Source organism: Canis lupus, chromosome 31, assembly GCF_011100685.1.
Source record: "Canis lupus familiaris isolate Mischka breed German Shepherd chromosome 31, alternate assembly UU_Cfam_GSD_1.0, whole genome shotgun sequence".
Lineage (NCBI taxonomy): Eukaryota > Metazoa > Chordata > Mammalia > Carnivora > Canidae > Canis > Canis lupus.
Window position 1 is genome coordinate 31,556,619 of NC_049252.1, and position 24,722 is coordinate 31,581,340.

General features: G+C 49.2%; 1 protein-coding gene across 1 annotated transcript in view; it reads left to right on the plus strand.

Moving 5' to 3' along the window:
- SIM2 (SIM bHLH transcription factor 2) overlaps positions 1-24,722 on the plus strand; it is a 53,823-nt gene that overhangs the window by 2,658 nt on the left and 26,443 nt on the right. The window contains 5 exon segments of the mRNA XM_038581465.1: positions 6,788-6,870; positions 9,970-10,059; positions 17,460-17,568; positions 21,137-21,222; positions 23,911-24,110. Of these exon segments, the coding sequence (XP_038437393.1) occupies positions 6,788-6,870; positions 9,970-10,059; positions 17,460-17,568; positions 21,137-21,222; positions 23,911-24,110 (568 nt within the window).

Consider the following 24,722-nt stretch of genomic DNA (forward strand, 5'->3'; position numbering starts at 1 on the left):
GGGCGGTAGCACTGCTCCCCTGAAGAAAGTCTGGGGCGCGGAGTTGTAAAGTTGGGTGCCTGGGGAGAGAAAGCCGCGTTTAGACAGACCTCAGTTATGCAAAATCACTACCACCACCACCACCACCCCCACCCCGCCTCCTGGGGGCTCGGAAGCGCGGCCTGCGGAAGCCGCGCTGTAATTGATTTCGCTTCTGTTCTGGAGCCTGGGTCCGCGCCGGGGAACGGAATAGGGCCTGGCGGATCGGGCGGGATCCGGGCACCAGCATCAGGAAGGGTTAGGGCCAAGGCAGGTTTGCGCAGCGGCGGGAGCTCCGGGATCTGCTCCGCGGGCTCTCGGCTGCGGACCGAATGATGCAGCCAGTGGAACCCGCTTGTTCCATAGTCCTGGAGCAGGAAGGACCCCTGGGTGAGGAAGGATCTAGATGCCAAGTTAGGCCTTCGGGAGTCAGAAAGTGAATAGCGCAGTCCAAAGGAACCGCAGGCATCGCCGACTAACCCTTGGTCCCTGAGAAATTGAGGCCAGAGAGGGGCCGGCCTTTCCCAGGGTCCCACAGCACGGGCCAGAACAGCCGGTCGCTGCTGTGGCCGCCAGCCACCGGCCACCACCGGCTGTTCTCTCGCTGCGCTGGAGGCCGCTGGCCATGGCTCCTTTCAAGCTGAAACCACCTGGGCCAGAGGGAAGATAGAGGAGGAGCTCGGAGCCTCCCACACAGGGGCAGAAGGAGGCATAGGAGCCAAGGTGGACAGTCCCCAGGGAGGTCAGACTGCACGCTTAGGGGTGCTGGCAATGTTTAGGGACGTTCAAAGTTTTGTTCTGTTAAGCTGCCCCATTAGACCTACTTCTCCTTGTCTGTAAAATAGGCCTATTAAGAACTCCGTATCTGTGCAAGTTTCCTGGGATTGAGTGTGAGGAACCAGGCAGTGCAGGTGGACATCTGACTTTACTCCAGTCACTTCTTCCTGGGAGTTCAAAGTTTTTCCTGAGCCAGACACAGCTTAGATGGCAGAGTGCCCCCACTCTGTGGACCTCTGGGATTCCCTGTCTGCAGTTGCAAGACCTGCTATTTTCTGCACACGCACGCGCACACACACCCCTCCCTTAATAGCTAAGAAATGGAAGGTAGACAGGGAAGAGGGAGGGAAAGCAAGGCTGGCTTTGGAAGTGGACTCAGAATTTAAAACTTAGTCTGTTCACTGGTGGCTGGGAAGGCCTGGTACACGCAGGGCTCAGGGAAGTGCGGGGCCCACAATTTTCCCCGCCCTCTTTGCACTGTGGCCTTCTCTTCAGGAGAGGGGGTGCTTTGGAAACAGAGAGGCACCCGGTGGGAGAACTCTGGGCCAGAGCTGCATGGTGACCATGCCACGCAGGGTTCAGGACAAGTTCCTCCCTCAGGTGATGACACTGGGCCTCAGGAAGCCTGAGTCAGAGCCACAGGAACTCCAAGGCGGATGGGTTGGTTAGGCTCCTTCCTAGAAGCCAGGATTCGACTCCCAGCAGTGGGATAGGGGGTGGTGCCCCTTTTGGGCCCTTGCACACAGACAGCTGACACGAGGGACTGGCCTGTGGTCCCAGCTCAGGAATGGAGCTGGAAACTGAGGCTAACTACGCCAAGGAGCACAGAGCCCCTCCTCCTCCTTTCCCAGACCTGAAGACTCTGGACAGGTGCTGGGGAGAGCAGGGGAAGGGAGTACACACTGTCATTCTCACACAAAAATAATGGGGGTTTGAGGCCGGAATCATTCCAGTGATGGAATTTGTCTGGGTTTAGATTTAGGCAGACGCCTAGAAATTGTTGTCGGGAATGGAAGCGCTTTGATTTAGAGAGTTTGGTGACAAGAAATTCGCCCTAAACCTAAACAGATAGGAGCGAGCCTTTTCTCTACCGAAACCTGAAATAATACAGATATTTTTTCTTTTCTTCTTTTCTTTTCTTTCTTTTCTTTTTTCTTTCTTTCTTTCTTTCTTTCTTTCTTTCTTTCTTTCTTTCTTTCTTTCTTTCTTTCTTTCTTCTTTCTTTCTTTCTTTTTTTTTTTTTGGAATAATGTGGAGCTTTACAACCCTCTCCACCTCGGGCTCCGGGAGGGGAAGCTAACAGTCTCCAAGCGGACCGCTGTGGGCAGCGGTGGAGGGAACTCCGGGGCGGGGGCCCTGGAGGTTCGGGCGGCAGAGTAGGCTCCAGGGGCCCAGAACCCAGGCGCCGGGCCACCCGCGCTCCTCCGTGCGCGGCCGGGCCGGGCCTCCTCTTTGGGCGTTGGGGGACCCCGGGCCTCCTGTCTGTTGTCTGAGCACGTCCTCTGGCCGGCAGCCAGGCGAGGCCAGGCTGGAAGCCCCCTCCCTTTCTCCGCCGCCGGCCGGCCCCGCCAGGCCTTCCTGGGGCGCCCCCACAACCCCCTTCCCACCCTGCTCCTGGCGCCCTGTGCGACCCTAGGTCTGGAAAAGAAGCCCAAAAGCCGGGCTTCTTGGGGACCCCGAGAACGAAGCATTCCAAGGCCCGAGGTTGAAGTGCTCGGAGGAACCCCAGAACCGAGACCAGTTAGCAAGGAAGGAGCGCCAGCCGGGGGCACCCCTAGGGCGGCCAGGCAGCCCAGGCTCCCGGGGTGCAACCTCCACGGGGAGCAGGCGGCGCGGTAGCCCCCGGCCTGGCCCCATCCTTGCCAAGGCTCGGCAAGCCGGCAAGCCGGCAAGCCGGGGTGTAAACACCCGTGGGGCGGGGTTCCACCCTGGGGTAGGGGGATTGAGGTGGAAGAGCAACCCCCACCTGGGGGGGCACCCTTCTCGATTTTGGAGTAGTTGCAGCCAGTCACTGTGACCTTGTGTCCTCAGATGGCCCATGCTCCCCAATAACATGCCTCCTCCCCCTCCTCTCTCCCCGACCAGGGGCTAGGAATTGGAGGAGGGGAGGAGGAGGCGGGCTAGCAGTGGGAAGGCCAGAGAAGGCTGGACCCCGATAGTGGGAGCGCCCCCGCCTCCCGCCAGACTCCAGCAGCTTTGCTCAGCACCCTCTGGTTTAGCTCATTTAATCCCACAAAACCCCCTCACTTTAGAGTTGAGAAATAAAGGTTAGGGGTCAGGGCACTTGCTGGAGATCAGACCATCTAGACTGGCCCAGCTGGCATCTTCAACGGGGAGTGGGAGCAGGAGGTGAGATTCTCCTCTGTGTCTCCTGGGAGCTTCCGAAAGGTCTGTTCTGTTTTTTTTTTTTTTTTTTTTTTCTCAATCCCAGATCCAGTTTTCCACAGACGGGTGGTGACAGGGTCAGATGGTCCCCTCTTAACCTCATTTAGCTTTCGCAAGATTCCTGTGAGGCGTATTCTTGTCACCATTTCAGATAGCTAAGGCTGCCTTCCAGAAAGTCATCCTAGGAGTTCTTACCAAACTCCAGACCCTTTCTCTGGGGTTGCACAGCAGGTGCTCAACAGCTGTTTGTTGAGTGACTAATGGAGCACCCAGAGAGGAGAGACCATATTTAGATAGCTTCAGTAGCAGGACAGCCTGGTAAGGTTTATTTTATTTTTTGAAGATTTTATTTATTTATTCATTCATGAGAGGCACACAGAGAGGCAGAGACACAGGCAGAGGGAGAAACAGGCTCCCTGCGAGAGCCTGATGTGGGACTCGATCCCAGGACCCCAGGATCATGATCTAAGCCGAAGGCAGACGCTCAACCACTGAACCACCCAGGTGTCCTAAACCTGGTAAACCAAGCAGCCAGTCAGCCAAATGGCCAAATGTGGATACTAAGGTACAGGTACCCACAAACCATCAGAGGCTGAGGGGGAAAGGGGATTCCTGGCTCCCTGTCCCCTGTCCCCCCATCCCTCCACCCCCCCACCCCGAGCCAGTGGCTGACCTCCTCTCCTATGGCCTGGACATCTGGATTTTGGATTCTCAGTAGCATGGAGTCTCCAGTGGACTTCCCTGGTGACACACGTAGGGCAATTGGGACAGCAAACCCAGACAGGGGAACCACAAGCCAGGCTTGGGATTCCCCCCTCCTGACCCCCAACCCTGCTGCTGCCCCCACAGCCAGTAAACAGTGGGTGCTCCCAGGATCAGGTGAGATGGACCACCAACCACTGATAATCTTGGAGGAACTTAGCTAAGTCTTACCTGTCTCCCTTCATTCCTGAAATAAAGTCCTTTGTGAAGTCCAGATAAGGCCCACATGCCCAGCACCTCACTTTTTCGGGGTGCATATGGCTTTATAGTACCAAGACTACTTTTTTTTTTCTTGTTACCAACCTTACAGTATTTAGTCTCCACATTCAACCTAAAGTAGATTTCTATGGGTGGAGTTGGAAAGGTCTCATCCACAGAGGTTTCTAATGTAAGAGCTGGCAGGACCATTGCCTGGGCTGAGATGGCATGGGGGCAAGGATACTTCAGGGGAACCTGTCACCCCTGCCACCTTGGGCTAGGTCTAGAGGGGGCATTCAGACCAAATACCTACCAGCAAAGCAGAGGGGTCAGGAAATTCTAGGGAAAATTGTAATGATAGAAGAGAACTGGCTCTTTTGAAGTATCAGGGTATTTGAATTATGTGAAAAATTGTTCTGTGTACCCAGTGCATTTTGACATGTAAGGCCAGAGCCTTCCACAAGGCTTTTGGGAGAGCTGGACAGGCAAGTCTGGTTTGGGTCTGTACCTTTAAGGTACAGATTTCCCTAGGTCACCTGGCTGCGGACACTGCAAGAAGTCTAATCTGGGAGTTCAGTTTCCTACTGAGCCAGGCAAGGCTAGTGTGGTCCAAACCTGGGAGAGGACCAGGGAGCTGGGTAAAGGACAGTTACCAGGGAACATTTGTCCATTTTCAGAAATCAGGATTCTTGGGTCTTTATTAAATTCTTTTTTAAAATTCAAGTCCCAAGGCTTTTAAATATTAATTCTTTCCATTTCTCCTTGATGGAGTAAACATTGACCCCCACCAAGCCATCCTGTGTAGGTGGGGGGGGATGGGAAGGTCCTGCTAGTGAGAGCCCGAGGTGCCCTACTATGGTCACTATGGTCATCCTTGGGAGTGAAATTGGGCAGACAGTGATTTTCTAGGGTTAAGAAGACACCTCTGTTCGTATGGTCAAGGCTGAGGGACTGTGATCCTGTATGGGGGATCAGGATATGTGGAAATTAGCCACTTCCTTACGGGGGGACCAGAATAAGCCCCTAATTCCTACAGCCCAGGAGGAGAAATTAAAGGTCATCGCTTTTTTAGTTACTGAACAGAGTTTGCAGGGAGGATCCCCAAAGCCTCTGCAGAGGACCTGGGGCTCCCGAGGGGCTCTGGGGCTGGGTGGCTCCCTCACGCTTGGGTGGAGGCCTCCAGAAGGTGAGATGTCTGACCCCCTTGGGCACAGCGGGGGAGATCCTACGTGGTAACTTTCTAGGCCACTTGCTTGGAGTTTTGTAGTGCAGGGGAATGGTCCCCAAATTTGCTGTGTCTAGGTGAGGTTCCACACTCCCCGCATCCAGCTCTGGCTTCACAACCCGCACTCCCAACTTGCAGTGGGGATCAGCTGGGAGGAAAGGAGGAGGAAGGGAAGAGGACATACCTGCGGTGAGACCCACAGCTAACACCTTAGGGGTCTTATCCAGGGGTGGATGGTGCACAAGTGGGCCTGGAGCCCAGGGCCGCCTTCCCGCTGGAGGCAATGGGGTGCAGGCTGAGACAGCAGCCCCTGGCCTTCTCCACCTTGCTCCTGGGCAGTGGTGCTAACTGGACCATTGCTGGCCAGTCCTTATGGGAAGGACTCCAGGTAACCGCTGGGGGCTCTCCCACCTGGCACTTAGTGCCAAGACCTCACCTGGGTTTCCTACTTTCTCCTGAATATGCAGAAGAAAGCCTGGGATTTCTGGGGTCACAGGAGAGGAGGTTTCGCTGGGCTGGGCCACCTTTCCCCAGGTGCACTTTCTGAAATACTCCTGACCTTCAGGGAGGTGGTGGGGAGAAGCAGGAAGTCGGGTGAGGGAGCAGTTAAGAACTGGGGAACCCTAATTCTTCCAGTTATCGTGGAGTACCTACAGGACTCCCACTGCCTTCTCCCCATCCCCACCAGGCCTCGCCCCCCGGGGAAGCCCCCAGGTAAAGCCTTCCCAAGCTGGAGCACTAGGATCAGAAGAGGGAAGGCGCTCCCGAGGCCCCTGTGAGGACTGGGGAGTCTGAGGGATTATACGTGGTTTAAAATTAAAAAAAAAAAAAAGTTTGTTTTTTGTTTTTTTTTTAAGGCAGGAAAAGTTGCCTCCAAGACGTCTAAGACTAAGGCTTTCCGTCTGGGCCTCTCCATCTTTAGGGAAACGCGTGGTCGCCGGTGACACAGCAAAGGGAGGCAGTGAGGGAAGGTCCATGGGGGAGTTTTTACAGGTCAAATCGATACCCCCGTTTGGCTTCAAGGATGGCCGATTTCAAAGCAGATTAGATTACTTTATGGCATTTCAAATGAAACGGCAATTTCAGAGCCGTGAGCACATGGGCGACCCACGGGAGCCACGGGCCTGGCGACGAGCTCGGTGCGGACGAGCTCGGTGCGCGCTGGGGGCGCTTGGACCCAAGGCCTTGGCGGGACTATCTCCTCTGGCCTTTTTTCTCTTTAATCCCCGGCAAAGGGGCGATGGCAAGGACACGGCAAGGACACAGCCAGTGGCTGTGGAGCCCAGGAGGCGGCGGGTTGGGGCGCTGGGGATTCCGAGGGACCAGCCGGGCGCACGGTGGGGAGGTGCTGCGCGCCCTTCGGGTGTGGGGGCCTCTCCAGCCGCGCTGGCGTTTACTGATTTGCTTTACTCCTCGGTCCAGGTTTAGGAGACGCGTGGGGACAGCCGTGCCGCGCCGGGCCCCTGGACAGCGTCGCCAAGGAGCTGGGATCGCACTTGCTTCAGGTAAAGCCTCCTTAGCCTCCAGCCGCCTAAGGAGCGCTGACCTGCAGGCGGTTTGGGCTCCCTTTTGACCCCGTCACCCCAGTCTCCAGGTGTCCCTCCCCAAGAAGCCCCGGGGGGATCCAAAGGCCACCATCAGGCTGCAGAGGTCCCGAGGCCAGAGACAGCTCCTGGACCTCGAGGCAGTTGGCTACTGACTCCCCCTTCTCCCCACCCGCCCCCTTGTCCAGTGCATCCTCCTTGAAGGCAGAGACTGGGGGTGGACTCAGCTCAGCCAGAGTAACCTCCAGGCAGCCCCACCTGGACCCCGCATTGCATCTCATCATTCCCAGCCCCAAGACTCACTAGCCCCAGGACTCGCTAGCCAGCGAAATCTAGGCCTAGGGGCGCCGGTGGGCGCGGGGTTCCTTCCAACCTAACTTCCCTTAGGGAACTTTTATGGAGCATTTGCTCTGTGCCAGATGCTGTGCCAGGCGCTTGAGCCAAAGAAGGAACGATCGATCCATCGGGCCCTCTGAGCCGGAGTGTGGTAGTTCTAAAGCCCCTGACAATCCTATATGTTTGGGGGGGGGTGTGCAATGAAAGGAAGACAGCGTCTATAATAAAGTATTAACAGTTGGCATTTATTGAGAGTTTACTACTGCAGCATCCTGCATCATCACCCACCCAGAGGAGGTTCTGTTTTGAACTTCGTTTTTTCCGAAGGAGGAAATTGAGGCACAGAGAGGTTAAGCAGCATGCCTGAGGTCACACAGCAAGTGCTGGGGCCTGGTTCAACACAGTCCTTCAAGTCTTGAGTGCTCCAGGTCACCGCCTGGTGGGGCCTCAGGGTCACCTGGCTCGTGAAGGGAAGGAACCCTTGCTTGGGTTGTGGTCAGCCGCTTAGAGCCCTCAGCTCAGAGTCCTTTAGTCCAACCGGTAAACCGCTCCTGGCGGATTTGGCCCGCAGTGTCTGCGACTCTAGCCCGGTAAGCGTGCGCATGACCAGCCACTTCCAAGTCAGCAGCCGGCGCGAGGTGGGGACCTCAACGCCTCTTGTCTCAGAATCTTTCAAACGCCCTTTACAGAGCCTCATCAACGATCCGATTCATTCCCCCCACCCGTCATTTGTCTCTGCCATCGAAAAATGCTTACCGAGAGCTGTTTTGCATTTCCTCCTTCTATTTTGTGTTTTCTTTAAAAGAAAAAAAAAAGTTGGCGGCAGCTTGCAATGACTTGGGTCAGCGAGTCAGCCAAGAGCTCCGCATTTCGAAAAAAGCGGATCTTTTCGAAACCCCTGTCTCCGAATGCCCTAGTATGATTTTTTAAACATTTATTTATTTATTTATTTATTTATTTATTTATTTATTTATTTATTTAAATGCATGCTCTGGGGAAGAGAAGATCTCGGAGAATATTTAAAACCTGAAGCTTTTACAGCGTGAAACAAACGATGTCATAGCCAGGCCGGGGAAATGGCGCTCTTGGAGTCCTTCCCGTGCCCTGCGATCACCCCTTTGCTCACTTGCAGCTCCGGGCGCAGCAGTCTTGTGCTTGTTTGATACTCCAACATATTATAAGTGACACTAACATCAGTGACAACTTCAGTCAAAACCAGGCGGGCACAGTCAACACGTCTAGGTTCCTCCACCGTGCATTTCTTTAATTCAGGAACGCTGGGTGCTTGGGTGTGTTTACAGTTAATGTACATTCAAGCGAATTGGGTCATTTGCAGCTCTGAAGGCATACTCAACATTTTCCATTAAGGATATTATTTTTTTAGTTACTGCTGGCAACTTTCAGAATTTAGTTATGATAATTTTTTCTTTTTTTCTCGTATGGCTGACCGTCAGATGCTGTTTCAATAAATGCATCCCTTTAATGATTTTGGAGTTAAGCAAGAGACCAAAAAGTGCCGAAACGTTTATAATTTTAAAAACTGCCGTATAGTTTATATTTTGGAAACGGAATTTAGTTGGGAAAATATTTTGTAGCTGAGTTAGAAACAAGAAAGGAAGGCTTATAATCAAGATGTTGATTTCAACCTCAGCATAGGTTAGGGTGATGATAGTTTAGTTGGCAAAGGATTTTTACAGTAAAACTGTATTTGAGACAGCAGAATGTAAGGATATCTTTCAAGTTTCATTTCTACCACATTCTTTTTAGGCCCCCCTCCAAAGGGGGGTAAATTTAGAAAAACCGAAGGTAATCTGGTTTCAATTACATGCTGTAAAAATAGAATTTGTGGCCAGAAATTAATTTGGAATATTTTTTATGGGGGCAGCATTGTGGGTTGTATGGATCTTTCACCAACTTTATTGCTTTTCTTTGGTTCTGGATCTAAAATATGAATGGGTAAATAAAAATGCAGTTTCCTTTTTCAAAAATAATTTAGTCTTTTTATCCTTGCCACATATAAATACAATCATTACCTTTTTATTTGTCTTAATTAGCTCTTAAATTTTTACTTTATTTTTTTGAAGGCTAGCCAGCTTAGGCAGTATCATTTAGGTAGTTTTAATTTTTCAGAAATTGATCCTTTTTCTCCTTGAATTTTGCAAAGGTTATTTGATCTCTTGCAAATTCTAAGTAGTTAATTCTGTAGACATAGTCTGTTAAAATAACCGGGTATTTTATTTTCAGGGGAGTGGTAGTGTTCGGAATTTATTATTCAAATGGTACTTACGGGTAACTAGAAAATTGTGGCAAATAAAGCATATGTCCTAGCGGTATAAAGGACTGCCAATTATGACATAAAATGGTCTATATAGTGGTAGGTTTCCCCCTAAGAACCATAGAACTCCGGATTTGTGCTAAGTGCTAAAATAAACCCTAAACAATAAAGCTACTGCATTTAAACTGAGCATGTGAGGAGTTCTCAAGTGTTTTGCATGATTTTTGTGATGTGGATGTAAGATTGTTTTTAAAGTGCTTTAAAAGCGTTTGAGAGCCTGGCCCCGGGAATTAAGGCTTCGGTGTTGTAACCTGGAATCACTCTTATGGCCCTGGGCTCCGTTTTGCATTTAACAAATACGTATGGATGATAATATTTTATACATTCCTCCACTTCAGTGACAGTACAATTATCAGATTTCACTCTTACCCTGGCGCTCTCTTTTACAGACTTTGGATGGATTTGTTTTCGTGGTAGCGTCTGATGGCAAAATCATGTATATATCGGAGACAGCTTCTGTACATTTGGGCTTGTCGCAGGTAGGTATTACCTATCTTTATTTACAACCAAAATATAACATTAAATGTTGGCAGATCTTGACAGTCTTACCCAGCTTATAAATGATTCTATTCAAGTGTCTGCTTTTGTGGATGAAATAATCCAAAATGGCAAAATCATCTTCTTAGGCCATCCCGCAGAGCTTTTCTTCATGTTACATTTCCTGGTTTTACTTTCTTTTTTTTTTTTTTTTCCTTTGGGATTAATGACCAGTATATCTTTGCAACAGTCAGCTTTGTTCTGAGATTCCATCTGATAGCCTGGACTCTGCTTCTACAGTAACACTCGGCCACTAACAAGAGCTTCACAAAGGGAGGTTTTTCCGTCTGCGCTTGCTGGGCTGCACGTGGTATTGTGAATTGCCATGAAAGCGAGAGGAAAACTGATGTTGAACATGGATTTTATGCAGACTGTGCTTTGGGGAGAGAGAAGAGGGGGGTAGATTTATGAGTGTTCACATGGAATTCAGGGTAATTTTTCCTGAGTTTTTCCAGTTCAGTGGTCGTTTCAGTAAAGCATTTTATATGCTTGTGATAGAAACTCATAAAACCCAGTTTACTACTGTTTTGCACAGCAAGGGCCTGTTTTCTCTAGAACATTTAAATATTACCGATTTTTCTGGAACTGTCCTCTAAAAGGGGGTTCATCCCATAAAGGAGAAAGGTGCGCTCAGCTTTTATCTATTCCCGTGGTGCCCAGGGTTTGGGGGAGAATTCGGCTGCAGTCTGGGCTCCTCGGAATGGGGGAGGGGAGGAGTCTAACTGATTTTGGCCGTTCACGTTTCTGGTTTAACGAGCGTGGATCGTGGTTCTAAAAGTCACATTTTTTTTCATACATATAGGGACTAAATGTTTCTTTGCATTGTGAATTATCAGAGTGCTTTTTTTTCATTACGACTGAAGACACGCTAGAATTAATTAGAGACAGGAAATGGGCTCCCAGGAGGCAGATGAATAATCCGTATTGCACCAGCCCCCTCTGTAGTTAAGCCAAAATAAAACGTGCCAATTAACGGGACTGGGGTGGGTTTTTTTTTTTTTTCTTTTTTTCTTTTCACTAAAAAACAAAATTACCAATTTGGAAAACTGCATCTAGTGTATTCCTTTTCTTTTTCTGCCAATGCATTTTTTAAACTTGCCACTTGTTTACAACCTTCTCTTCCAATGTGTGAATGTCCTTATTCATGCCCAGGGGGTTTCTGTGCCCGGGATCCTTATGTAAAATCCTTTAAAGAGAATTTCATATTAAGATTATTTAGTGTTTCCTTTTCTCTTACTCTTCTCTTCCTTTATGAAACCAGGTCTCCAGTTTAAAATTTGCTAAGGCTTGGCTCTTACACTTTTATGGCTAATGGTATCAGTATATTTGTAGAATGGGAAATACTGTGGGAACATGAAATGTACTATTTAGATATTTTCCAAGGTTGTTATTCTCTGAATTTCCACTTTGCCTATTTAGAACTACTTAAGGCCCTTTCGTTGTAACCAGTCTGGTTTCTAGCCCTAATTCAATCTGTGGCCGAATGATTTTGAGCAGATTACTTAATTTTTCAGTTGTAATTTATCAGGCCTTTGCTTAGTCTTATAATAACATCACAAACAAGATAAATCATTTCACATCCTTTAAAAATGACTAAACAATGATAAAACAGATAAAGTCACTATTTTCAGATATTAAATTTGGATCTGAGCTCCCTAGTAGTCAAAGCAAAAAGGGAAATGCAGTTAGATGGTTTTCATTGTTTGGTAGGGCAGGTACTTAACCTCTCTGAGCCACCACTTAAATAAGAAAATACTGCCTGCTTTACCTCTCTTTCAGGATTGTGATAAGAAATCTATCAAAGTGCCCATTTTATGTGATTTATAAATCATAAGGAGCTACACAAAAGCCAAGTGTCTCCAGAGTTTCATTAGAACTATACTTCAAGTAGCACAAAGTTGCTTCAAAGTGTCCTGTGGTGGGCACATATTAGGGTTGCTTAGTCCTGGCACATCCTAAGGCCCTGTGTACATTCTGGGACGTCCCCGTTCACTCAGGCATAAGCTTCTAGCATCCTACATCTCGCTCTCAATCATTTTTCTCTTTTTATGTGGGAAATGAAATTGATTTATATGAGCACAGTAATCAAGAATGAACAAAATATCGTATAGGTGACAAATCTGCCTCCTGTTCAATGATGAGCTTTACAAAAGGAAATCTAAGCAGAACCCCAGTGAAAATTATATTTCCTTTTGGTCATTAATGCAGAAATCAAACTTGGTGTCACAATTTTGAAAGGAGAGGAAATTTATTTATTCATCAGAACTACAGAGAGAGAGAGGCAGAGACATAGGCAGAGGGAGAAGCAGGCTTCATGCGGGGAGCCTGATGCGGGATTCGATCCCAGGACCCCGGGATCACGACCTGAGCCAAAGGCAGATGCTCAACCACCGAGCCACCCAGGTGCCCCTACACCATCATTTTTCAAGAATATTGCCTTTTATCTGTGAGAAGTGTCATTTTAAAAAAGATAAATCAAACTGACTGTGTAGAACGACTGATTTTTTTCCCTCCTGATCTCTTGGCGGGACTGTCTCACCATCAGTCTCCAGCTACGAAAACACTCGAATGCAGACACGAGCCCCTCGTTAGTGTCTGGGGAGTGTTCCATGCTGAACTGTTTAAATAAGCAACAACAAACCTTCCCCTCAAATCTGCCTCCTGCTCACGATTAACTCTGTAGAAGGAAATCTAGGCAGAATCACAGTGTGTATTTTTTCCTGTCTTCTCTACTTAAATAGTAAAATGAAGTATTGAATAGGATGTCAAATACCCACATTCTCCTTTGAAAAAAATTTTTTTGTATCTTTTGGATTATTTTTATCAGGAAAAAGTCAGGCAAGTATGTCAAACATGAAAACTTTATTAAAACAGGCTTAAGGATTTTTTTTAATCCTCAGAGATGAGAGTGTTAAGAAAATTCCGTCCAGTAGGCCGAGGATCCCTTTAAACAGATTTTCTGATGAATAACGAGAGTACTAATAGCTTATATTTACATAGCGTCCTTCTGTGTTCCAAGAACTTTCAATTACTCTCAATGACATTATCTCATTAAGTAACAACATCTTTCACATTAATTCAGGGTTAAACTCTATGGTAGCAGCTCCTGGGGAACCCAAGCTCTTAGGCTGTCATAACTTTGTGACAATTCACAGCAAAGTGGTGTTTTTCTAAAAAACAACAACAACAAAAAAAACCCTGCACTACCTAAATAAGTATCTGAATGATCTACTTGAGAGTATAAAAATGATTCTTTATGTGTTAGAAGCCCATCCTAATTCAAAGCTTTTTATTGAACTTTTTAAAAACAAGTATTGGAGTAAGGAGTCGGGCAGAGTTTATTATTCTTGCTTTTAAATTAGTAAACATGGTGATCCTTGCGACATGTCAGACTTGACACGGTCCGAACCAAGGAGTGATGGAGACAACCACAAAATGCAAGTTGCCTCCTCAGCCCACGGTCTGAGTGTTGGGAAACAGAGTCAGGCGTCAGGCTTGAAAATTCTACTTGGTGTGTGCGCACACAAATGATACATAATAATTCAGGTAGTCAAATTTATATCTATTTGGAAGAAGTAGAGTTGGGGAAGCACTCTTTATCCACACAAGTTTATTAGATGGTTAGTTCCGTGGTTTTTTGGTTAATGTAATTAACTTATTTATATTGGAAGGAGGAAAAAAAACCTGTATACCTGATGTGTATTTCCTCTGACTCTTTTTAAAAGTATCCCAGTGGTTTATTTACATTTCTTCACTAAAGTCAAATACGCTATGTAGCATCTCAGTAACTGATATAAATTTGCAAATAACTATAGATATGTGTGAAATAGCCATTTGTGAGACATATAAAGGAAAAATGTAATATTTGAGATTGCGGCCGGAACCTCAACCGTAAAAATAGCCATGGCATTGTTTGGGGCCATAAGACCTAATCCTTTCACTTTTGAAATAAAGAGAAAGGACAGCGTTTTATGTTTGTTGACATAACTTGAACCCTGAAACCCAAATCTTTTTTTTTTTTTTTAAATGCTTAATTTACCATAGTCAGCAAAACACCCAAAGCAGAGTAATGTGTGTTTCCAGAGTACTGGGTGACTTTCCCCTTCTGACCCAGAATATATCCATTTAGTGCTGTATTTATCATACGTAGGTTTCTTGGCAGGAAGGAAAGCTATTCAGCAAAACATAAAAACGCTCTTAGTAGGAAAGCAATTCATTTTGTAGTTAGCAGGGTTTTACAAATACTAAAATATCACATTGAGGGTCTGTTTTAATAAGGTTGATGTATGAGACCTGGGAAGTTTTATAGCGACAACCATAATTTTTTTTTTTTTTTTGTGAGGTAGTCACATTTCTTTCAGCCACTCAAAAGCACGAATAGATATGTAAATACAGGAAACACCATGTCAAGCATAATTATGAGTCAAGGTCAGCACTGTTTTATCATTCCAAAATTTGTTCTTTAAAAACATTTCCGTTATTTGAAGACCATTTTACTTCCCGGACAGCCTTGGAGTTTATAATTGAATCAAGGATTCAGAAAATCAAGCCTCTTAATTCATGGACCCTCTCTCTTCTCGTACTCCAAACGCATGTGGCAAGAATGGGGTCTTTGAAGACAGATGAAGCTACTTTGGGATTAAAACACAAATCAAATCCCTGTAAGGACAGATGCGAGTCGTTTTGCAAGTATATAAATATACTTTCTCTAAGAAGAAGACACTTTTTTCTGATGAAGAACTGAGAGCAAACCGAAATGCTCATTTTTTTCCCTAAAACCATGAGTAAGGGAGAAATGGTAGGCCAACACATAAAAAATTCAATCTTGTGACTTTTTCATTTTAAAAATAAATCATTAAAAAAATAAAAAATTGGGATCCCTGGGTGGCGCAGCGGTTTGGCGCCTGCCTTTGGCCCAGAGTGCGATCCTGGAGACCCGGGATCGAATCCCACATCGGGCTCCCGGTGCATGGAGCCTGCTTCTCCCTCTGCCTGTGTCTCTGCCTCTCTCTCTCTCTCTATCATAAATAAATAAAAATTTAAAAAAATAAAAATAAAATAAAAAATAAAAAATAAAAATAAATCATTGAGGGACGCCTGGGTTGCTCAGTGGTTGAGCCTCTGCCTTCGGCTCAGGTCATGATCCCAGGGGCCTGGGATCGAGTCCCATATTGGGCTCCCTGCAGGGAGCCTGCTTCTCCCTCTGCCTGTGTCTCTGCCTCTCCCTCTGTGTCTCTCATGAATAACTAAATAAAATATCTTTAAAATAAAAATAAACCATTGAAATTGTGAATCGATTGAAAACAAAAACCAGCCAGTCTGTTACTGATTAGCCAATCCCTTTCACAAGGGAGGTTCACAAAGAACCTCCATCATTGTCCCCAGGGAAGGCGAGATAGTCCTGTCCTGAATGGCTGACTTAACTGGTTTAAGTCCGTTGGTTGCTGATTTTTGGGAAATGTTTTAAGGATAAATAGAAATGATTTGAAAGAAGAACATTTAGTTCTTAATCCTCATTGTTTTTTAATCAACTCTCATAATAACTGTGGTCATAGGCAAATCCCCTTTAGGGCCATTAGCGCAAGTGCCAGGTTTGGGAGGTGAGTGTCCAGTGGGGAGGTAGGGAGGCTCTCTGTAACAGGATTCTCTCCCTTCCTCCGTTGGCATAATATTGGAAAGAAACATTCCATGAATCATGCAGAAAACAGGACTGTGAAAGCCGTTTTAGGGACAAGATTAGTTAGTGGGCCAGAAACATAGTTGGTTCTGAATAAAATGGTAACTCATACGTCTTAACAAATTGGAAGAACTGGCCAGAGGACTGGGGTAAATTACTTGGTCCCAAGTAAAGAGCCGATGGCCTGGATGCTAATTTGGACCGGTGGCTCCCAGGAGACCTTGTCCATTAAATTGCCTGGCTGCGGTTGCCCTGCTGCGTGAGGTGGCACGGTCCACGCTGCCCCTTTGCACAAGATCATGTTATCTCTGCTCTGATTGAGACCAGTGACAAACACGTAGCATGACACACTTAAAAATAACGAGGGGGTGGTTACGGGCAAGGCACTCACAAGCCTCCCTTTGCTCTTTTAGCTGGCCCTCCCTCCGTGGGGCAGAGCAGAGAAAGTTCTTCAGGCCTGCCCACGGTTCTGTGCTGTTCTCACATGCTTTGTTTCTTCCACACTCTGGGCTTCGGGGCTCCTCCCGGCTGTGATGGAAGAGCCCTCACTGCCCTGGGCTTCTGACCAATCCCGGTGCACTGATTCACTGTTCTCATCCGCACTCTTGGGTCTCTAAAATAGGATCCACTCACTGCTACTCAGAAGGCCCTTTCTGACAGTCATAGTCTCTGGAACATTCTATGGCACTGCCCATCTTTGGATGGGTAAGGGTGTCCAGGTCTTGAGACTCTCTAACTTCCCCTCTCCCCGCACTTAGGTTTGGGAGAACAATAGAAGAGTTCTCCAGTTCAGGCATCAAATCACCAGGGACCTCGGTGGAAAGGTCCCAAAGCTGGAGTTTTCCTAGAGACTCCCGTACCTGCAAAGCAGGGTCCTGTCCAACATGCACGTGACCTCCAGGCCTGCCATCGCGTCCTCTGCAGGGTGTGCCTGGAAGTAGGTGGTGTCCAGGCGCTGGGGTAGCAAGCCCCAGAAATAACCACCCTGTCATGTGGCTACCTGGAGTGGGCCCAGACTTTCCTGCAGGTCACCCGTGGGCCGGAGCCACTGGGTCACCCAGTCATCCCAGATTCAGAAGGTTAGGGACATGTTTCTGGCAACGTGTGAGAGGCCTGGCGGTGCCTGAGGGGCACAGCAGCTCAGCACTGAAGGAGAGAGGGCCTTTGTCGGCCGGTGAGCCCTCCTCAGGTGCAGTGGAGCCCCCGTGGCTCCCACCTGCTCAGCCTCTGAGAGGACGTGGCTCTCGCAGTGACTGTGGTCTGGTCAGGTGTCCCGGCCTGGCCCGTCTCCTCAGGCAGCATGGGAGTGAGGTGGAGGGCAAGGCCCTGGCTCCAGTCTGTTGTGAGCTGCCTCCTATATAAAGGCTACTGCCCAGGGCCACCAGGTCACCCCCCTCCATGGTCCACCTTTTCCTCCTTCACGGCCCAGTTCCTCCTGCTTAGGCCTGTCTTGGCTTTGGGCCCCAGTCCCCACGTGGGAGACGGTTCAGGGCGCTGCTTGAGAGAAGACACATGTCTCTGCATGTGGAGAAGGTGTGCGCTGCGAGCTGAGGTCGAAGCCCTGTCCCCGGCAGTGCATACCTCCTGTACACCTGCCCCTCCTTGGCCCCCCCTCCCCGGGCAACCCCGAGAGGACTTCTGACCCTCCCCTTCCCTCTGCGGCAGGTGGAGCTCACGGGCAACAGCATTTATGAGTACATCCATCCTTCCGACCACGACGAGATGACAGCGGTCCTCGCGGCCCACCAGCCTCTTCACCATCACCTGCTCCAAGGTATTTCCTCCAGATGAAAAGAAACCAGAATGAAAACCAGACGAAGCTCTTCGAGGTGACCTGAGGGTCTTGCTTCCCACGCTGCCGAGGGGAAGCGTGACTGGGGCTGCCCAGCTGGGCCTCTCCAGCAAACACACGGCGTGGGGATTTGCTTTGATGCCTCTGGCCTTTGAAGCGACACTATTGATCCCGTTTCTCGTGCCAGAGACCATGACAGGCGCTGGTAGGAGGTAAAATAAAGTGGTCGAAGGGTTCGACCCTAATGCGCCCTTGGGACACAGGTCTAGATCTGGGCTTCTTAACCAGAGGGTCCCCCAGAGAACTCAGGGGGTCTGTGAAACTGCGTGGGGAGAGTTACATCTTTATCTACCAGGTTGACATGTGGCATTCCCTTTGCTTCTAGATTATGGACAGTATGGCTCCTCACTCCCACTGGCACCCGTGGCTTTGCCAACAATGGGAATCCCACCCACTTTCATTTCACTTTACAGTTCTCGCAGATATTTAAACTTAGCTCTCATGCGCATTGCTGCCTCGAAATTTCTGGAGTTACGAGGCCCGCTACTGGATTGTGTTCTTTAATGCGTGGATAAAGCAGCACATTTACAACCACATCACCACTTGTTTTCCTGTTAGGGTTAACTGTTTTCACTATAAGTTGGTTCCACTTGTGATCTCATGTATTTATGTATTTTATCTTCTGCACTTAAATACGTTTTTCCGGGTAGGAATCTGTGGGGCTTATGCCATGGCACCATGAATCAGTTAAGAAGCCTGGTCTAGACGGAGGCAGGTCCACCTCACTGGCCTATCTCCATGTGGGGGACACGATCTTCCACCTGACAGTACCATTACTACACATGCATGGACTGGGGTCTTCCTGTCGTAAGTGTAGGGCCATAATGTGGTGTGACATTCGGTGGAGGATGTGAAGCACATCGTTACACAGATGAGTCACTCCCTAAGTTATACTTGCAGTCCATGCTAGGAAGACACAGAAGAACTCGTTCTGGGGCCCTGGCTCTGTAAGTCCCTCTGACAGACCAAAGAGACCAACTGGCATGTTGATCAATGGGTCTCTTCTCTGCTGTGAACTCTGGGATCCCAACGTGGCCCCAATTCCCCATAGAACAAAATGCAAAGGAAGAGACACCAAACATGGTAGACTGGGGTAGCCTGCTGGAGAAAAACTGGGGTTCCGCTCTTACTGCCTCCTCCTGAGAAGGGCCGTTCTCAGGCTAGAAGGAGAGACTGCAGAAGAGCACACTGTTTTATTTTATTTTATTTTATTTTATTATTTTATTTTATTTTATTTTTATTTTTAAAGAATTTATTTATTTATTCATGAGAGACACAGAGAGAGGGAGGCAGAGACACAGGCAGAGGGAGAAGCAGGCTTCATGCAGGGAGCCCGATGTGGGACTCGATCCGGGTCTCCAGGATCATGCCCTGGGCTGAAGGCAGGCAATAAACCGCTGAGCCACCCAGGGATCCCCGAGCACACTGTTTTAAAACCACCCGCGGGAACAGCTCGGTGGTCCCCGTGTTCTTAGCCCCAGACATAGTCACCATGAGTCTCATTCTTCCTTACCAGCGAGAGAGACCTGCTAAGCTAGTTTCTGATGAGATGCAGGCTTCCTTGCAGCTATGGTCCGTTGACTCATTTTTAAAAAAGATTTTATTTGCCTATTTGAGAGAGAGAGTGTGTGTGTGAGGGAGAGAGAGCACAAGCGGAGGGTGGTGCAGAGGGAGAAGCAGACTCCCCGCTGAGCAGGGAGCCCGATGCAAGGCTCGATCCCAGGACCCTGAGAGCATGCATGACCTGAGCCCAAGGCAGACGCTTAACCGACTGAGCCACCCAGGTGTCCTGCTATGGATACCAGGTGTCCGGCCTCTGGCTGTAACTCTTAAGTCCTTGTAAACGGTCTGGCCATATCCGTGCACACAGATAAGCTCTGAAGAAGTAATTTCTAGCAAAATGAGGGCTGGGAAGGGGTCTCATTCTTAAACAACTGTGGGGTTGTTTAAAGCTGGAAAAGGCAGCAGGAGTCTTAAGAGAGCTCCTAAGACTCTGTGTTGTTATTGTTCTAGAAAGTTCCACAATGTGTTGGTTACACAGAAATGGGCTTTCTCCCATGAGCTCTGGTTTCACGTTACCCTTCCATGTCATAGCTTTAAATTAAGTGTTTATAAAATCACAGCAAATGAGTCTTGGGAATATCATGAGACCCTTCCAATCCCAGGTCCCGTGGGGTTCATGTCTGAGGTGTAGCAACCACACAAGAGAAGCACAGAGGTCCAGGAGAGGGGGGGTTACCCACGGATTCGTTTCACCTGGGTGCATAAGGTCTGAGGTTCACGGGGCCCTGGGACTGCTCCTCAGCTTCTCATCCACAGAGGTGGTTTTCCGCATCTGAACTCGTCCTGCTGTTTCATTCATGGTGTTTGTGTTGTTGGTTTTCTCCAAAACTGGATGGTTAACTACCGGGTGCAGTTGTTTAGACCTGAGCATCCACACCTCAGTGTGTGGCTGGAAATGATGCAGACAGGCAGCCGGGAAGCTTATGCCTCACAGACTCTGGGGTGGCTACAGAGGAATTCTGGGTAAATGTGACCGCCCCTCCAAGAGTGGGGTGGGGGAGGAGCCTTACAGGCAATTTTCTCCCCCTGGGTTACTGCTAATGGTAACCTTTCTTTAAAAATTAATTTATTAACTGCCACCAAATAGCTGTTTATTAGGAGTGGAGCGCCCTCACCCTTACCCAGGGGCATGGGCACATCATTCCAGAGAACTGGCATCTGCTCACTGAAGCACAGGGTGTTTCCTTAGGGGACTCGCTTGCATTTGCAATAGGGAGGTCAGAGATTGGTGGGTAAGGCCTTTGGGAAATATTAAATGGGGAGGGTCAGAGCAGTCGAGAAAGGAGGGGTGGTTGGACCGGGGCTATCTATGAGGGCAAAGCTTGGATCTGACCAAGTGAGTGGGTCTCTTGGGTTCTCTTCCCCATTCCATGGTAGTCTCAGGCAGTATCAGTGCCTACGGGCACAGCTGGCAGGAGGTACCCTGGGGCTGTCTCCCTCTGCTGGGGAAAGGGCTGTACCTGTGAACCCTGACTCATTATCCTCTAGCCTGAGGGAAGTCAGATGCTTCTGGGCCTTCCTGGCCAACTCAGACACCCACCCCAGGGCTGGCCAAGGCGATTCTTCTGGTGTCAGGCCTCTCTGTGCCTGCCCGGAGGGGACCACGGGCATGTTGAGCGAGGCCAGGGCCCCTGCACTTACAGTCCTCATATTGGCTCCCGGTTGGTGTCTCATGAGTTCTCTCTATGGCCATGTTCCCGGCTGCCTTCCTCTGGAGCATGTGGAAGCCAGGCCAGGACTGGGCCAGTGTCTCCATCCGGCCTAGGTCCCAGCCACAGGCAGAAACTCTCTGGGTCAGGGTCTGGGCATTCTGGGATGAGGCCTCTGGCTGACTGACCTGGTCCTGGGGGTTGCTTGATATTGTGGGTCAGGATCGGGGGAAGCATCATGGGACAGTTGGCCAATCTAACCTCACTCCTGCTTTCAGAGTATGAGATCGAGAGGTCGTTCTTTCTGCGGATGAAGTGCGTCCTGGCAAAAAGAAATGCAGGCCTGACGTGCAGCGGCTACAAGGTAGGAGGAGCCTCGTGTGAGGGGAGGGAGGAAGGAGGCATGGTGGGTCTTCACTGTTTTATATTTTGCTTCCTATCCACGAACATCTGCAGACACGAAGCACAGGGACCCAAACGTTTCACTATGCCTGCTGTAGAACTTTCTAGTGAGGCTGCTCACAGCTGCTCCTGCAGCAGGTATGAGAGCTGGTCTCTTACAAGGATATTGCAAGAAGACTGGATTTCGTCAGACGAGATCAGGAACACATGTGGCCAAGGGTAGAATTTTCCTTTGGTACCTGCCCCAAGAGTTTACCGGGAATCCATATCATGGGGTCCGCAGCGAGCACAGAAATGTTGCTTCTTCCCTCCAATGTTTGGCCAAACCCAGTGATGATGGCTACAATGTGCTCAACTAAGGATAGAACCCATTCTGAAGGCAAAGAGCTTCCAGCAGCAGCATCTCATCTGGTTAATTTATTTTGTTATTTTTTAAAGATTTTATTTACTTATTCATGAGAGACACACAGAGAGACAGGGACACAGGCAGAGGGAGAAGCAGGCTCCCTGCGGGGAGCCCGATGCAGGACTCGATCCCAGGACCTCAGGATCACAACCTGAGCCAAAGGCAAATAAATGCTCAACCACTGAGCCACCCAGGCATCCCCGATCTAGTTAATTAATGGTCATAGCCACCCTCTGAGAGGAGTATTATTGCCCCATTTTATGATTACCGGGGACGCAAGCAGAGAAGGGAGATGACCAGCAGAAGGCCCACAGGCTAAGGGGCAGAGCTCCTCCTGGCTGCACTTCTCTGCTGGACGTGGCCCCCTGCTTGGCTAGCTCCAGGGTCCAGGAGCAGGTCCCCAGAAGGGCCCACAGCAGGGCAGCGTGGTGCCTCAGCGCCAGAGTCAGCCACTCCCAGAAGCAAGGGCAGGTGGGGGGAATCTGTGCTGAGCACCCCCCTTCCCCGCTTCTGCTTCCTCTCTGGAATCTGAAGTTAACCGTTTCTCCCACCTCAGAGGAGAGGGGTCGTGAGCCCATCACTCTGGAGCTGGAGGGGATGGGGGCCTTGTGCAGGAGTATTTGCACGTTAGGAAAGGAGGGAAGGTGGGGTCAAGAGAGGGGGACAGTTTTGTGCCTCTGTACCTTTGTCCTCTCTAGGTGCTCCTCCTTAACTCCTCCACCCCAGGGGCTGCCCCTCCTTCAGCCTCTCCTCAGCCTCCTCCTTTGAACCCCAGGCTGAACTCTTTCCTTTAAGTTTACCTCAATCTGTTTTTTTGTTTGTTTGGTTTTTTTTTTTTTTTTTTTTTTTTTAGATTTTATTTGTTTGTTTAGAGAGGTGGGGAGAGGGGCAGAGGGAGAAAGGGAATCTCCAGCAGACTCCCCCTGAGTGTGGAGCCCTACACAGGACTGGATCCCACGACTCTGAGATCACAACCTGAGCCAAAACCAAGAGCAGGTCCCTCAATTGACTGAGCCACCCCAGGTGCCCTGACCTCACTGTTTTATAGTTTGGGGATACGTTTCTTATTTGCTGACCCAGACTCTATGCCTGTTTTGACCAAGGGTGAGGAACCGTCAGCACTGCCTTGTACCCAACAGACTTGGGTCTTGAATTATTTCTGCCACTTATTAACTGTCTAATCATAAGCAAAATACATCACCCACCTTGTCCTCAGTTTCCTCATCAGTAAGATGGGACAATAGACTGGGCGGATTTTCAGGTCTGTTGCAGCTCTAAACACAATGCGTTCAGGGGTCGTGCCGGAAGGTTTTTGAAAAGAGAACTGGGGATTTTGACTGTGCATCGCTGTTGTCACGTGATGATTGCGACCCTTTGGAGATTTTATTGACACTAACTTATACAAATGCTGCCAATCCTGGGACATTTGGGACACTATACGTTCTCTCCTGCGTGGGTTTTGGCTGCCTCGGGGGTTTCTATACCGCCACTCTGGCTTATTGCTTATTACAAGGGGATAAAATCTTGAGTTATAAATAGAGCCAACAAAACAAAATAAAAATACATGAAAAGGCAGCCTCTTTTGATTCTCCTGGAGGAATTCTTAATTTCCCGGAATGGCATAGCTTGTCAAGTGACATAAACCTCACATTAACAGACGTCAAATCCAGGGGGGCTGGGAGTCGAAGAGCATCATGGAACCAATGGTTACTTTCCCGTGGTGTTTCGCTTGTGCCATTTAATAGTGACTTGGTGGGATGCCCAGGTGGCTCAGTGGTTGAGCGTCTGCCTTTGGCTCAAGGCGTGACCCCGGGGTCCTGGGATCAAGTCCCACATCGGGTTCCCCTCATGGAGCCTGCTTCTCCCTCTGCCTGTGTCTCTGCCTCTCTCTGTGTATCTCTCATGAATAAATAAATTAAAAAAAATAATAGTGACTTGGTGATGAGCTAATTATACATCAATCCATTAGGTGTTAGAGCCTTAACCGGTAGGGTTACTGGAGCAGAGCCAACTGGGTGAGGCAACCCTTACATTGTAGCGTGATCTTGTTTCCTAAGGAAGAAGCCTCGTTCCTTCCGAGCGGTGAATCGGGCATCTGTCAGCTGGTCAGGCCGCAGCTCAGGGGAGGCCGGGCTGGGGATAGTCCAGCCCGCTCGAGAAGGCCAGCAGGCCCAGAGCCAGGGGTCGTGGGTGCCACGGTGGCCCTGGGGCTGCCGGCGGCTCACCCCCGCTCTGCTCTCCCAGGTCATCCACTGCAGCGGCTACCTGAAGATTAGGCAATATATGCTGGACATGTCCCTGTACGACTCGTGCTACCAGATTGTGGGGCTGGTGGCCGTGGGCCAGTCGCTGCCGCCCAGTGCCATCACAGAAATCAAGCTGCACAGTAACATGTTCATGTTCAGGGCCAGCCTCGACCTGAAGCTGATATTCCTGGATTCCAGGTGAGTTGGGCACCTGCTGCTCCTACGGATGGTGGCAACGGGCCTGAAAGCTACACAGTGGAGACAAAACGTGGTGAGGGATAAGTCACAGAATGCGAGTTAGAAAGGGATTCAGTGGACCAGGTCATGAATTGCAAGGATTGCCACCGGCTTTAGGACTCGGGAGTGACCAGCTTCTCCAGGGACTTGCTTTATATTATTTACTTCTATCTTCAACATCTCACTGGAGTGGGAGCTGGTAATACGTGTCGTGGACACGTTAGCCTTTTCTGAAGCCCCATGAGGTCGGGACTCTGTCTTGCATCTCCGTCACGTAGGTGGGACCATGAAAATTTTAAAATCGGAGTAGTGTGGGTTGTGGGGGGGCTGTCGACGCAGGCTGGTGGGAGGCCATCGGAGCCACCAGGGCTGAGGCTGCGAGCAGACAGGTGGCCTTCCCCGGGGAAAGCTGGGACCACGAGCTCGGGAGGTGCCCCATCGGGGCCTGGGCTGGGAGGGCACCCCCTGGCCTGGCTGGAGGGGAGGGCGAAGACGCAGCGGCCCCTGAACCGTCTCTCTCAACTGTCCTTTCCCCTCACACTTGAGGATGCCTGCCAGTCAGAGGGAATGAGG